Consider the following 15726-nt stretch of genomic DNA (forward strand, 5'->3'; position numbering starts at 1 on the left):
TAAAAATCATACCACAAAAACCTGATAGATTCTACAGTATTAAAAGTTGTCAAGTATGTCCTTTAATTCAGTTCCTATTTCTTGACTTTTTCTTGCTTCTCAAATAGCAAGTAACTACATAAAAATTTCCCCTTTTAACATAAGTAGGCTGAAAGCAAAACTTGGACTTTCACTGAGACTGCTTTTTACAATGGGTCAAACACGTCAATCAAAACTGACAGTCTTTTAAAGTTAAAGACTCTAACATATTTATACAAACGAACATGGAAATTGGATGATATTGTTATCATATGGACTCAAAAAATAGTACAGAAAAAACGGATCCATCCTTCCTCTCTATAGGTATCATCATCAGTAATTTCTTTGGCCTTAAATGCTTAAATACAGATGTTCAGAACACTAAAAAACACATTAAAAACAATGATGTTGGGTTACAATGACTCTAATAAAAATCACTACCCAGTCTTAAGATACAAAATAGTAGAATTAAGATTAAAGTCCAGATATTCTGTATCCCATTATACAAAAAAGAATTTATATACTCTGACATCCATCCATTTATACATGATTCCATCTTTTTAAAAAAACATATTCCCAGTCCCAGTTTTCCCATAAGACAGAGCACTGATGATACTTTAAAATTACCTCTTAAAATCAACTTTGTTAAAAAAACAAAGGGGCTTTGATTCATATTGGAGACTTGGAAAAGCAAAAACTAAAGCAGTAAAATGAAAAAGGTCAAACTATGTTTCCCTACCTACAATTTTTTTTCAGATGTTTAAAATGTGGTAAAATAAAGAGAAGAAAAATTTTAGACATTCTTAGATTTCATATCATACTCACTTAGAGAAAAACAGAAAAAACACGTAGATGGAAAAGATTAAGAAAGATTCCAAAGTATCAAAGGAGAAAGGAGTAAGTTCCAAAGCATTAATAAAAGGAGACTGATGACAGCCTTAACTCATGGACCAAGGGATTATTAGTTTTCACCTGAATGGTCAATTTTGATTAACCACAGTTTTAAGTTCTTTAACTGTTATTTAGACAAGATTTATTTCAAATTGGAAGAGCAGGAAAAAAGCAGAGGCTGACAGATATCCGGGAGGAGAAATTCTTAGAATATTATATTAATAACAAAAATAAAGTTTTCTGATCAAATTTAGCTCAAGACCATATCCAGTATTTGGTGAATAATTTACTCATCCCTTTCACAAAAAATTGTCAATTATTTTTAAGTGACATCATATTTTTAAAAATTGTTGTTCAGTCATCCAATTGTGTCTGATTCTTTGTGACCCCATGGACTGCAGCACAACAGGCCTCCCTCACTATCTCCCAAGTTCATGTCCATCGCATGGTAATCATGGTAACCAGTACAGTACTTTTGAGAGAGAAATGAGGGAATGGATACCAAAGAATGTGACAATTCCAAAAAAGGTAGGTATGACTCATTAGACTGGATAAAATATTAATTGTTAAAGCTACTGTTAATGCTTCTTGGCCTTTTGGGTAAGATCAAGTGTAAAAGCTACTGTTATCAAGTATAAGGTAATTCTTCCTTTAATAATTTCCTATCACAGAAGCAGCTTATGTAATGCATCAAAAGATTCTAGACAGGGCGTTCCTTTCAAAGTCAAAAGAAAATTTTCTTACACAAAACTCGATACTTCTCAGAAGTTAAGAGGAAAATGTACAGGTAAAAGAATTAGAGGATAGTTCTGTCCCAACTGTAGCTTTAGTGTTTTGTTCTAAAATATGTCCCTGATATGAAAACACAATCAAGTTAGGATTCATGCGTAACAAAGGAACAGTACAGCACTCAAGGTATCTACAAGCCTAAAAGAGATGACACATCACTCATTTTGTCTCATTTTAGTTGTCTTCCATTACCAAATATCCACTGGCTCCCTTCTATGACATCTGCTTAAGAGCCATGTGAGTTCTCCTTGAATTCTAAAATGCTTAAAATGCAAAATCCCAATGATTCTAGGTTTAGCTCTACTGAACTCTTCTAGAGTCCTAAAAGAAGCAGTTATTACACACATTCTAAGCCTGATGAAAGTTATTCTTCATAAATGCCAGTTCTTTTACAGCAGTGTCACTATATGACCATAAAGGGTGATGTGGGAAGAGTAACAGCTGGGCATCTCTTCTTCTCTAGAATTCTAAAAGTCTACAATCCTGGGAGAAAAAACTGGAGAGCAAGCTGCCTGAATTAAACATGAAAATATGCCATGATGTTTCTTTTTTGAATTTTGACTTAATTAGGTCCACTTTCATTAGCCAAAGGGGGACTTGTCTATAGAATTACAAACAATCATTATTTTTGAATCAAGAATATATGAAATTATATTAAAAATAAAATGATTTTGAAAAACTACATTCTATAGCCCTAAATGCCCTCAGTTTTCCATTAGAGAGGAATGAAAGAGAATTCAGTAATTTTTTATAAATACTCCGAAGCTAGAGTTTCTCTTAATTTTTAAATTTCAAAGCAATACAGAAACCAATGGAACTTTGTGTTGCTGATTAAAATTTGAAGAAATGATCCACATGTACACACTCCAGAATCTTGTATAATGGATACAGTATAATGTTAACTATTATTCAATGTAAATTACAAACAAAACCTGAGAGGTAAAGTGAAAAAGAGAGTCCTATAGGTATCTGACTTGGGTCATTCCTGCAGACATGGGTACGACATGAAAATGTGGACAAAAACTACTAAACTAGATCTCAGATCTCTCTCTTGAGTCTGGGGTGACAATTCCAAGCATATATTTGGAATCTTAGTCAAATGTCAAGATGAGTCATTCCACTCTTTTAACATATTTTACTTACTCTGGTCAGCATAGTTTTTGGCCTTGAGTTCAAGTTGTCTTGTTTGAGATTCTAAAGATTCCACTCTGGTCTGTAAATCTTTTTTTTCTTGTTCTTGAGAGTCTTCAAATTCAATGAATTTCTAATAAAGAAAAATATATTATTTTCATTAGATAAATGAAACTTTTTAACATTATAAACTCCCGTGCTTCTTGGTATCAAGAATCACAAGTAGGCATTAACTACTCAAAACAATCTCATGTTTGGTAAAGGTAAAGACATAAAGGTCTAGGGGACTTTCCTGACAGTGCAGTGGTTGAGATTCTATACTTCCACTCAGCGAGCATGGGTGTGACCCCTGGTCAGGGGAACTAAGATCCTACATGCCTCACAGCATGGCCAAAATTTTTTTTTTTAAATTAAGGTTAAAAAGTCTCCAAATATAGAAGTGAAAAGATGACAAAATAATGTTTATGAAAATGTATCTACTTCATTATAACATGCATTTCAAAGAAAATATATAAATCTTTTAACTTAGCCTATAACATGTAAAACAGAAAAGTATAGAATAATGAAATATCAATAAACATATATTAAATGATTCTCTAAATAATGAACAGTCTTCTAAATTACCTGAACCATGTGCTAGAAATATCTCCATTAATCAAATTTACTAAAATCACTCTCATTATGGAATTATCAATATATCTCTCTTCATCTTGTTTTATGAATTGTTTTATCTGCATCATTTGACAACTGACTACTCATTTCTCCTTAAAAAATTTCCCCCCAATTTGATCTTCTCCTTGTTTTCTTCCCACTTTGCTGATTGCTCCTTCTTGGTCTTCATTCTTCCTCTTGTCCCCACTTTCTTAACACCGGCAAGCTCACTCCCTGCACAACTCTTTTTCTTCGTTGTTTCTTCTTATTACCTAGTGACCATAAAAAAATGCTAAATGAATGCTAACAACCTCCAAATTTCTAACTCAGTCTCTAGCCCAGATCTGAATTCTAGATTTGCAATGTTCAAATGCCCACTGGACAACTTCACCTGAATGGCTAATAAGAGCCTTAGGGCTTTCCTGGTGGTCCAGTGGATAAGAATCCAACTGCCAATGCCAGGGTTCAAGCCCTGCTCCAGGAAGATCTCACATGCTGCAGAGCAACTAAGCCCAGTGTCCTAAAGCCCTCAAGCCACAACTATTGAGGACTCCTTAGAGCTGGTGCTTCACAACAAGAGAAGCCACCACAATGAGAGAAACTCATTCACTGCAACTACAGATAGCTCCCACTCTTCCTAACTGGAGAAAGCCTGCATGTAGCAACGAAGACTTAATGCAGCCAAAAATAAATAAATAATTAAAGGAAAAAAAGGAACCTTAAATTAACATGTCAAAGCTTGCTCCTCTTGGTCTTACCTAGCTCATTAAATTATTGTGGTCAATTGTTCAGGCCCAAAATTCTACTTCAACCCAATCCACTGGCAAATCTACCTTCAGATATGACCACTTCTCATCACCTTCATCACCATCCTGCTCTGTGCCACCATTATCCATTGCCTGGATAAGTACAGCAGCAGTATTTTCCAAACTGGCCTCCTACTTCCACCTGTGCCCTTTACAATGCATTTTCCACACAGTAGTTAGGGTGACCCTTTTAGAAAATCATATCAATGTATACCTATGCTGAAAATACTTTCATATGCGGAAAAGATTTCATTCTTCCAGAGTCCTTAACTGTAGCCTCTGCAGGACCAATATAATCAATCATCCTCTTACTTATTTGACATCATCTTTTTTTTTTACATTTATTATATGCTTGTTGCTTTAAATAACCGAGATTTGGGATGGTTTGTTATGCAGTAATAGTTAACAGATATAAATATATTAACAGTGATTAAAAACTTTTTATCCAGAAAAATTAACATGTGCATAGAATAGGAAGTATAAAATCACTGAGATGATTGTTTTATCCCCAATTCTCTCTTCCACTGGTGTCAGACATGGACATTTGAATTTAATTTTTGACATTATCTTCTAATACTCTTCATTCAGATATTTAAATGGCTCACTCTGCCCTCACCTCCTTAACACCTTTGTTCAAATGTTAGCTTCTTACTAAGACTTCCTTTACCTATCATATTTAAAACTGCAACACCCACTCACTACTTCTCTTGTTTCTTCCTCTATTGCACTTATCCTCATCTAAAGCACTATCAGTTCAGTCACTAAGTCACATCCGACACACTGCAACCCCATGGGCAGTAGCACGCCAAGCTTCCCGGTCCATCACCAACTGCTGGAGCTTACTCAAATTCATGTCCATTGAGTTGGTGTTGCCATCAAACCACCTCATCCTCTGTCAACCCCTTTTCCACCTTCAATCTTTCGCAGCATCAGTGTCTTTTCAAATGAGTCAGTTCTTTGCATCATGTGGCCAAAGTATTGGAGTTTCAGCTTTAGCATCAGTCCTTCCAATGAATATTCAGGACTGGTTTCCTTTAGGATCGACTGGTTGGATCTCTTGATGTCCAAGAGACTCTCAAGAGTCTTCTCCAACACCACAGTTCAAAAGCATCAGTTCTTCAGCGCTCAGCTTTCTTTATAGTCCAACTCTCACATCCACACATAACTACTGGAAAAACCATAGCTTTTACTAGACAGACCTTTGTTGGCAAAGTAATGACTCCACATTTTAATATGCTATCTAGGTTGGTCATAGCTTTTCTTCCAAGTAGCAAGCGTCTTTTAATTTCATGGCTGCAATCACCATCTGCAGTGATTTTGAAGCACAAAATAGAAAGTCTGTCATTGTTTCCATTGTTTCCCCATCTATTTGGCATGAAGTGATGGAACTGGATGCCATGACCTTAGTTTTTTGAATGCTGAGTTTTAAGCCAACTTTTTCACTCTCCTCTTTCACTTTCATCAAGAGGCTCTTTAGCTTTTCTTCACTTTCTGCCGTAAGGGTGGTGTCATCTGCGTATCTGAGGTTATTGATATTACTCCTGGCAATCTTGATTCCAGCTTATGCTTCATCTAAATCGGCATTTTGCATGATGTATTCTGCACATAAGTTAAATAAGCATGGTGACTACTTTCCCTATTTGGAAACAGTCTTTTGTTCCATGTCCAGTTCTAACCGTGGACCTGAATACAGATTTCTTGACCTGAATACAGATTTCACCAGAGGTAGGTCAGGTGGTCTGGTATTCCCATCTCTTCAAGAATCTTCCACAGTTTGTTGTGATCCACACAGTCAAAGGCTTTGGTATAGTCAATAAAGCAGAAGTAGATGTTTTTCTGGAACTCTCTTGCTTTTTTCATGATACAACGGATGTTGGCAATTTGATCTCTGGTTCCTCTGCCTTTTCTAAATCCAGCTTGAACATCTGGAAGTTCACAGTTCACATACTGTTGAAGCCTGGCTTGGAGGATTTTGAGCATTACTTTGCTAGCGTGTGAGATGAGTGCAACTGTGCAGTACTTTGAGCATTCTTTGGCATTGCCTTTCTTTAGGATTAGACTGAAAACTGACCTTTTCCAGTCCTGGGGCCACTGCTGAGTTTTCCAAATTTGCTGGCATACTGAGTGCAGCACTTTCACAGCATCATCTTACAGGATTTGAAACAGCTCAACTGGAATTCCATCACCTCCACTAGCTTTATTCAAGGTGATGCTTCCTAAGGCCCACTTGACTTCACATTCCAGGATGTCTGGCTCTAGGTGAGTGATCACACCATCATGGTTATCTGGGTCATGAAGATCTTTTTTGTATAGTTCTTCTGTGTATTCTTGCCACATCTTCTTAATATCTTCTGCTTCTGTTAGGTCCACACCGTTTCTGTCCTTTATTGTGCCCATCTTTGCATGACGTGTTCCCTTGGTATTTCTAATTTTCTTGAAGAGATCTCTAGTTTTTCCCGTTCTATTGTTTTCCTCTATTTCTTTGCGTTGATCACTAACTAGTAAGGCTTTCTCATCTCTCCTTACTATTCTTTAGAACTCTGCATTCAAATGGGTATATCTTTCCTTTTCTTCTTTGCCTTTAGGTATTTGCCTCAGCTGTTTGTAAGGCCTCCTCAGACAACATTTTGCCTTTTTGCATTTCTTTTTCTTGGGGATGGTCTTGATCACTGCCTCCTGTACAATGTCTCGAACCTCCGTCCATAGTTCTTCAGGCACTCTATTAGATCTAATCCCTTGAATCTATCACTTCCACTGTATAATAGTAAGGGATTTGATTTAGGTCATACCTGAAAGGTCTAGTGGTTTTCCCTACTTTCTTCAATTTAGGTCTGAATTTTACAATAAGGAGTTAGTTCATGATCTGAGCCACAGTCAGCTCCTGTTCTTGTTTTTGCTGACTGTATAGAGCTTCTCCATCTTTGGCTGCAAAGAATATAATCAATCTGATTTCGGTATTGACCATCTGATGATGTGCATGTGTAGAGTCGTCTCTTTTAACTGTCTACTTTTGCATTCCAGTCCCCCGTAATAAAAAGGACATTGTTTTTGGACCTGAGTTCTAGAAGGTCTTGTAGGTCCTTGATAGAACCGTCCAACTTCAGCTTCTTTAGCATTACTGGTTGGGACATAGACTTGGATTACTCTAATACTGAATGGTTTGCCTTGGAAACGAACCGAGATCATTCTGTCATTTTTGAGATTGCACCCAAGTACTGCATTTCAGACTCTTCTGTTAACTATGAGCTACTCCATTTCTTCTAAGGGATTCTTGCCCACAGTAGTAGATATAATGGTCATCTGAGTTAAATTCACCCATTCCAGTCCATTTTCGTTCACTGATTCCTAAAATGTCAATGTTCACTCTTGCCATCTCGTATTTGACCACCTCCAATTTACCTTGATTCATAGACCTAACATTATTGTTCTTTACAGCATCAAACTTTATACTTCCATCACCAGTCACATCCACAACTAGGCGCTGTTTTTGTTTTAACTCCATCTCTTCATTCTTTCTGAAGTTACTTGTCCACTGATCTCCCGCAGCATATTGGGCACCTACTGACCTAGGGAGTTCATCTTTCAGTGTCCTATCTTTTTGCCTTTTCATACTGTTCATGGGGTTCTCAAGGCAAGAAAACTGAATTAGTTTGCCATTCCCTTCTCCAGTGGACCACGTTTTGTCAGAACTCTCCACCATGACCCATCTGTCTTGGGTGGCCCTACAAGGCATGGCTCATGGTTTCATGGAGTTAGACAAGGCTGTGGTCCATGTGATCAATCTGGTTAGTTTTCTGTGACTGTGGTTTTCATTCTGTCTGCCCTCTGATGGATAAGGATAAGAGGTTTATGGAAGCTTCCTGATTGGAGAGACTGACTGTGGGGGAAACTGGGTCTTATTCTGATGGGGTGGGGCCATGCTCAGTAAATCTTTAATGCAATTTCTGTTGATGGACGGGGCTGTGTTCCCTCCCTATTGTTTTACCTGAGGCCAAACTATGGTGGAGGTAATGAGGATAATGGCGACCTCGTTCATGCCATTATCTTCATTACCTCCACCACAAGGAGTCACTCAGTGCCCCCAACCCTGAACCAGGCCACCGATGACCCAAGCCTCTGCTGAAGACTCCAGGAAACTCACAGGCAAGTCTGGGTCAGTCTCTTGTGGGGTCACTGCTCCTTTTTCTGGGTCCTGGTGCACACAAGGTTTTGTTTGTACCCTCCAAGAGCCTGTTTCCCCAGTCCTGTGTAAGTTCTGGCGGCTCTATGGTGGGGTTAATGGCAACCTCCTCCAAGAGGGCTTATGCCACACCTAGGTCTGCTGCACCCAGAGCCCCTGCCCCTGCAGCAGGCCACTGTGGACCCACACCTCTGCAGGAGACACTCAGACACAGCTCTGGCTCCGTCTCTGTGGGGTCTCTGGGTCCTGTATATTTCAGTAATTTATCTTATTTATAACCTGCTGTCCCTCACTAGAATGTAGGTTTCAGGTGGGTAGGGGTTTGTTTTGCTTGCTGTTTTATTTCCAGGGCAAAGAATGACAATGGTGCACAACAGGTGCTCAGATATTTGTTAAATGAATGAATACATGAAAGTATTCATTCAGAGTAAAAAAACTAAAGCCCATTAGAAAAGTGGATAGTTCACAAATAAACTTGTTGTTGCTATAGTTCAGTTGCTATGTCCAACTCTGCAACCCCATGGACAAGTAGCATGCCATGTAAAAAAACTAAAGCCCATTAGAAAAGTGGATAGTTCACAAATAAATTTGTTGTTGCTATAGTTCAGTTGCTATGTCCAACTCTGCAACCCCATGGACAAGTAGCATGCCAGGCTTCCCTGTCCTTCACTATCGCCCAGTTTGCTCCAATTCATGTCCATTGAGTTGTTGATGCTATCTAACCATCTCAGCCTCTGCCACCCTCTTCTCCTTTCTCCTTCAATCTTTCCCAGCATCAGGTCTTTTCCAATGAGTTGGCTCTTCTCATCAGGTGGCCAAAATATTAGAGATTCAGCTTCACCATCAGTCCTTCCAATGAATATACAAGGTTGATTCTGTTAGGAAATAAATATCACTAAATACACTCTAGTTTTGATATGAAATTTGCTATTACCTACTTCATCTATCCTGAAACTTTTCAATCATTCTGCACACACTATCTTCCTTTGAAGAACTTCTCCCCAGTTTTATGCTAAATCTATTCAGCTCAGACAATTTGACTAGTAAGGACTCCATCTCCCTAGGTCTGGGCATACAACCTGAACCAGACTGATCAGAGTCCTCTCTCTGGGACACATGCTAGCTTTTGGAAAGAATTATACCTCTTTTCAGCTGAAGAGACATCCTTTTCAACAGATGGAAAGAGCATGCCTCAAAACAAAAATCAATATAAAAGAAAACAAAGAACATGCGGCAGGGGCAGCAAGGATCCCTAATTAGAGATACCATTTGAGTCTTAGATTCAATATTTCCTGGAGCCAGCATTTCCTAATTGTTTTATTTTTTTCAGTTACATTAGCCAATAAATTCTATTTTTATAGAGGCCTGAGTTGGTTTCTATCCCAAGAAACTGAAAGCATCCTATATATTCATCTACTTTCCCTCAAGAGCTATTTTATTTTCTCATTTTATTAGCCAATATTTCCTCACCTTTGAAGCCTGAAACATCCAACATCTGACACATTGGTTCTTAATCATTCAGGGGTCTGCCTTCCCAAATCCTGCCCTCTACTTTCCTATGAAAATATTTCATATTTCAGAGATTTCTGGGAAGCCTGAAGCAGCCACTGTCTATTTTTCTACAGAGTATTAATCTAAAAAGGATTACATTAAGGAGTACTCCAGAAAATCCAAATTTTAAATGTATGTTAAATCTTGGTTTGGAAATGTGCAGCTGCTGCCCTCCTTTAAAATGCTAATTCCTACTGCACAACAAAAATAAATATTCCTCAGTTCTGAAAAGGCACATTAACAGATCACAACAGGGCAGTGAAAGCCTGGGAGGACAGACACTTCACAATAGACTTCAAAGAGTAATCAAGAAAAAGTAACAAATGACTGAAATTTTCAAAACTGTTATCCAAGAAAAATGCATCTGTCAAATAGGTTACTTTTAAGCCACTGTTTAATGAAATATCCCTGATACCACAGATAATCTTGAGAAAAGAAGCTGCTATAGGGTAGGATAATTCAAAAGAACAACACTGATAATAAGTATAAAAAACTTCAGAAAATAGCCTGGTTCTATATGGCACTTGGCAATAATGTGAAAGTAAAAAACATAAAAATTTAAGAAAGAAATTAGAAATAGAGAGTGCCATGAAATTCAATCACCTGCTAAAATAAGACTGTTTGCAAAAAAAGATATAGACTCCTGGTTCTAATGGGAGTCTTTTTCTGTCTCTTTCTGTACTGAATCTTCTCATGCTATATTTCACTATATAATCATATATATTTCACTATAGTGAAAATAATTAGGCAATAAGTGGCAAGGATTACACTAATGGAAAGTTCTCCTCTGTGCTCAGAGACCCTAGGTGGCCTAGTTAGCATATATATGTGCGTACTGCTGAAACTCTTCATAGCTTTATAGACTACAAACATGTTTGACTCAAGTTTTAAAATCTTAACTTACTTCAAAATAACATGTCTGCTTTCTACTCCTGTATTTTCAAATTAACACACAAACTGAGACAACATAAAAATAGAAACGAAGCCCGTTCTGTCACTTTATAGTCAAAGAAAAATTATTGTCACAATCAAATAAAACCACACACTTACAATGACTGTTTTCCAGATGCCAGCAGAAGTAGACTAGGCAGTGAAGTAGTGCAAAGAAATTTACTACAAACTACTAAGTAATGACATTCAAAAGACTAAATCAAATAACACATTAACTAAAAAGTAAAAACTCTTTGTTCAACCAATCTATGCACTTACTTCATGACAGCCACCAAAGAAACAGTTATCAAAATAACATGCTTGAATCAGTTCTAATGAGATGGATGAAACTGGAGCCCATTATACAGAGTGAAGTAAGCCAGAAAGATAAAGAACATTACAGTATACTAACACATATATACGGAATTTAGATAGATGGTAGCGATAACCCTATATGCAAAACAGAAAAAGAGACACAGAAGTACAGAACAGACTTTTGAACTCTGGGGGAGAACGTGAGGGTGGGATGTTTTGAAAGAACAGCATGTATATTATCTATGGTGAAACAGACCACCAGCCCAGGTGGGATGCATGAGTCAAGTGCTCGGGCCTGGTGCACTGGGAGGACCCTGAGGAGTCAGATGGAGAGGGAGGTGGGAGGGGGGATCGGGATGGGGAATACGTGTAACTATATGGCTGATTCATGTCAATGTATGACAAAACCCACTGAAAAAATAAAAAAAAATAAAATAAAAAATAACATGCTAAGTACTACAATGGAACCAAGTATAAGGGCCAATAGAAACACAGAGAAATAAGTAACTAAATCTGCTTTACATAAAAAAGAAAGAGAAGCCATTCTGGCTACCTTGAAAGAAATAGATTATCTGACAAAATTTGGTAAAAACATTACAGGCAGAGTTAATAGCATATGCAAATGCATAGAGGCATAAAGATCACGGCATGCCCAAGGAGATGAAACTCAGGATTTGGAATTTCAGTAAATGATGTAAAGGGTAAACCATTAGCCAAAGAGTGAGTTGGAAATCTCTCCTCTGATGCACAAACATAGTAAGTGGGCAAGTAAGACTCCATTCATCCATCCATCCTTTCAACACACAACTTGAGTATTCTAAGGTGATGAGAATGTAGATTATAAGACACTCCTGGTCCCTATTCTCCACTACTTGAAATTTGGCAGAGGAAAATAAACATTAAATATGTGTAACTGATGGGAATTTCCTGGCAGTTCAGTGGTTAGTATTCCTCACTTCCGCTACAAAGGGAGGACCCAGGTTAGATCCTGGTTGGGGAACTAAGATCCCACAAACCGTGTGACATCGTCAAAAAAACACTGACAGAAGACTGATATGCAAAGATAAGTAACACGATAATTGTCTACTTGGAGGTTACTGCTGATAAGGAATGGTTGTTATTTATTGTACTTTTTTTTCTTTCAGCAGCCTTATAGTTTGTATGATAAGTCAAATTAGTATACTATACTATGTTACACATTTCACAATCCACAAAATTGTCTCTTTCATACAATTAACAGTTGAAAACTGCAAAACAATTTTTTTAATGCTTTGTTTCTATCTTTAGAGAGACTTTTTTTTTTTAATTGGAGTAAAGTTAAAAAAAAATTGGAGTAAAGTTGATTTACAATATTGTGTTACTTTCACTTAGATATACAGCAAAGTGAGTCAGTTATACATACACGTATGTGTGTGCTGTGCTGTTGCTTCAGTTGTGTCCGACTCTGCGACCCCATGGGCTGTAGCACTCCAGGATCCTCTGTCCATGGGATTCTCCAGGCAACAATACTGAAGTGGGTTGCCATGCCCTCCTCCAGCTCTTCCCAAACCAGGGATCAAACCCACGTCTCTTGTCTCCTGCACTGGCAGGCGGGTTCTTTACCACAAGCACCACCAGGGAAGCCCACATACACATATATCCACTCTTTTTTTTAGATTCATTCCCCAATAGACCATTACAGAGTATTGAGTAGAGGCTATTACTTTCTCAGTGATAACAATATGGGATAATACAACCTTAGTCTACAACTTTATCCCAGGCTTGTATAAGATGTGATTTTCTCCAAGACTTTCTAAAATGAGGATTTAACATTTCAAACTCTGAATATAAAAAAGACTTTAAAAATCATAGTTCAAGTTCACACGAAATGCAACCACACTGTAATCATATGTGAATCAAGAGATAGGATATCAGAAAAGTGTACAATGTGGAAATAACATGATATGACTAAAGACATTTCTGAGACATTTAAACTGAGACCTAAAGGATTAAAAAAAGTTTATAAAGAACAAAAAGTTCATCAAACTGAAAGAAACTAAGGAAATCCAGTATGGGCAAGCTCAGAGATTTGAGAAAGAGAATGGCCTGAGATAAGGATGGAAAACAGATAAAGAACAAATCATATAGAGCCTTACAGGATAGTGGGTCACATTAGGATGCTGGAACTCCACTCATACTTTGAAAAGCTTAGTTTGCAAGGATATGGAAAATGGGCTGTGCTTAGAAGGAAACAAGAGTATTTGAATGGAGACCAAAGGTAACCACATTAATGAGAGATGACTACATGCTAGCAGTGAGGATGGAAATATGAAAATGAATTCAAGATATTTTGGAGATAAACAGGACTGGTGACTGAATGAAAAAGAGAGAATGAAAGCTCAGGAAAAAGTCAAGCCTCCCGAACTGACCACAAGTGAGGATGGTGGTATCACTTGTTGAGTATAAACGAAGAGAGAGTGGTATGAGTAATAGAATAGATTTTTTTTTTTCAGATAGTTTCCTCCATTTTTATTGAAAAGTCAGGCTTTTATCAGTCTCCCATCAGGCCTCCCTTTCAGGCTTCCAGCAATGCAAAGAGGATCTTAACACTAAATGAGTACAAATTTCCACTTAGTCCAGCCTGTGGCCTGTGTTTCTAGGGGACCCAACAGGAGGAAATTTTGAAGGCAAGTTTTTCTCCTTCTAGCCCCTCCTCAAAGCTGGAGGAGGGGCTAGAAGGAGATAACCCTTCCTTTCCCCTGGTATTCAGTAAGTTTCATCCTTTCACCTCTTCTGCCTTGAAAAAATGTGCTCTCTCAGGAAGTGTTGGTTGCTCAGTCATGTCCAACTCTTTGCGACCCCATGGTCCATAGCCCACCAGGTTCCTCTGTCCATGGAATTCTCCAGGCAGGAAAACTGGAGTGGGTTGCCATTTCCTCCTCCAGGGCATCTTCCTCATCCAGGGATCGAACCCGGGTCTCCTGCATTGCAGACAGATTCTTTACCATCTGAGCCACCAGAGAAGCCAGGGAAGCTCTTACAGGAAATGAACTGACAGACTCATCCACACTGAGGTTTACATGGTGGATAGGGCTTCACTGCTAACTTCTCTTGGGGTATTTTAAGTTCAAATGATGTGAAATCCAAGAGTTGAACCAGGAAAACTGAAACTTTACACACCAGAAAGTAGACTGTGCCTTCTCAGAGTGCACATCCTTGGAGTTCAGCCATATGGCCTCACTTCTCATAGCCTCATGGCTGGATGAGCCCCATCTCCTTTTTGGGATGCTTTCCCTAAGTTCTGCAAACCACAGGTTCTGGGGGGCCACACCCTCTCTTGGTTGTAAGGCTGTTTGATTCTTTATCCAAGGAGGAGACAATTACAATGTTTTGTCCCAAAGCTCCCACCCGTCCCACCTGGGAGGGCTGGCTGGGCTGGTATCCCTTTGGTGGCCAGTTGCTCCTGGATCTCCAGATGAAAGCTCCAGGCCGTGCCACTGATCTGAACCAGAACAACATTAACAAGAATAGAATAATAGAATAGATTTTAAATACCAAAGCAAACTACCTATGAGGTATTCAAGTGCACTAAATGGAATATTTATTTGTAAAGGTATCTCATTATTTGGAATCTAACTGGTACAACCAGCATGGAAGTTAGCAATGTGGATCAAAGTTCTTACAGAATGAATGAAAAGAGTGTTACTTTTACCATACTTTAAGAGCTCTGATATATTACCTCATATAAAGTGTGATCCTACAAATATAAACTGGACAAAAAGTAAATGGGCAAAAGAAAAGCTTTGGAGGTCTATATTAAAATGGCTGTTTAACAGTGATGAGATTTAGGATGACTTTATCTTTTTTTAATAGCCTTATTCTTAAGTAGTCTACAGACTTCCCTGGCAGTCCAGTGGTTAAGACTTCCCACTTCCAATGCAGGCGGTTCTGGTTCTACCCCCTGTTCGAGGAACTAAGATCACATATAGGGTTGGTGAAGCCAACAAAAAAAAAAGAAGGAAGTCTAAAGATGCTGGGTTTTTTGTTTGTTTTTGCAATAAACATGTAAAATTAATAAAGGAAAGGAGGAAATGCAAACTGTAGGCCTAGACCCCTTTAAAGGTAGCTCAAGAGCTAAAGATAAACCTTGATTCATTTGCATTTCATCTCAGAAAAAGCTTGGTATATCAAGCATTCATTAATATTATCATTTATCTGACCAAAAATTTTTGTCTTTTTTCCTAGTGTGGCTGCATGTGGTCTTAATTGCAGCATGCAGGATCTTAGTTCCCTGATCAGGGATTGAACCCAGGTGCACTGAATTGGGAATGTGGAGGCTTAACCACTGGACAATCAGGAAAGTTTCTAGGAGCATTTTTTGAAATGCAGTTAATCAGAAAAATCTGAAATGGAATACTGAAACAGAGGAAAATCAATGTGAAGGGATAATTCACTTTTAATTATATAAAACTGACTCCCTGGAGA

At 38.1% G+C, this 15726-nt stretch overlaps 1 protein-coding gene across 3 annotated transcripts in view; it reads right to left on the minus strand.

The window, feature by feature from the left end:
* Positions 1–15726, minus strand: part of SPAG9 (sperm associated antigen 9) — a 153843-nt gene that overhangs the window by 117082 nt on the left and 21035 nt on the right. For all 3 annotated transcript variants that reach the window (XM_065911018.1, XM_065911017.1, XM_065911016.1), the window contains exon 2: positions 2842–2962. In XM_065911018.1, coding sequence (XP_065767090.1) covers positions 2842–2962 — 121 coding nt within the window. The remainder of the gene's footprint in view (positions 1–2841; positions 2963–15726) is intronic.

This window comes from Muntiacus reevesi, chromosome 18, assembly GCF_963930625.1.
Source record: "Muntiacus reevesi chromosome 18, mMunRee1.1, whole genome shotgun sequence".
Lineage (NCBI taxonomy): Eukaryota > Metazoa > Chordata > Mammalia > Artiodactyla > Cervidae > Muntiacus > Muntiacus reevesi.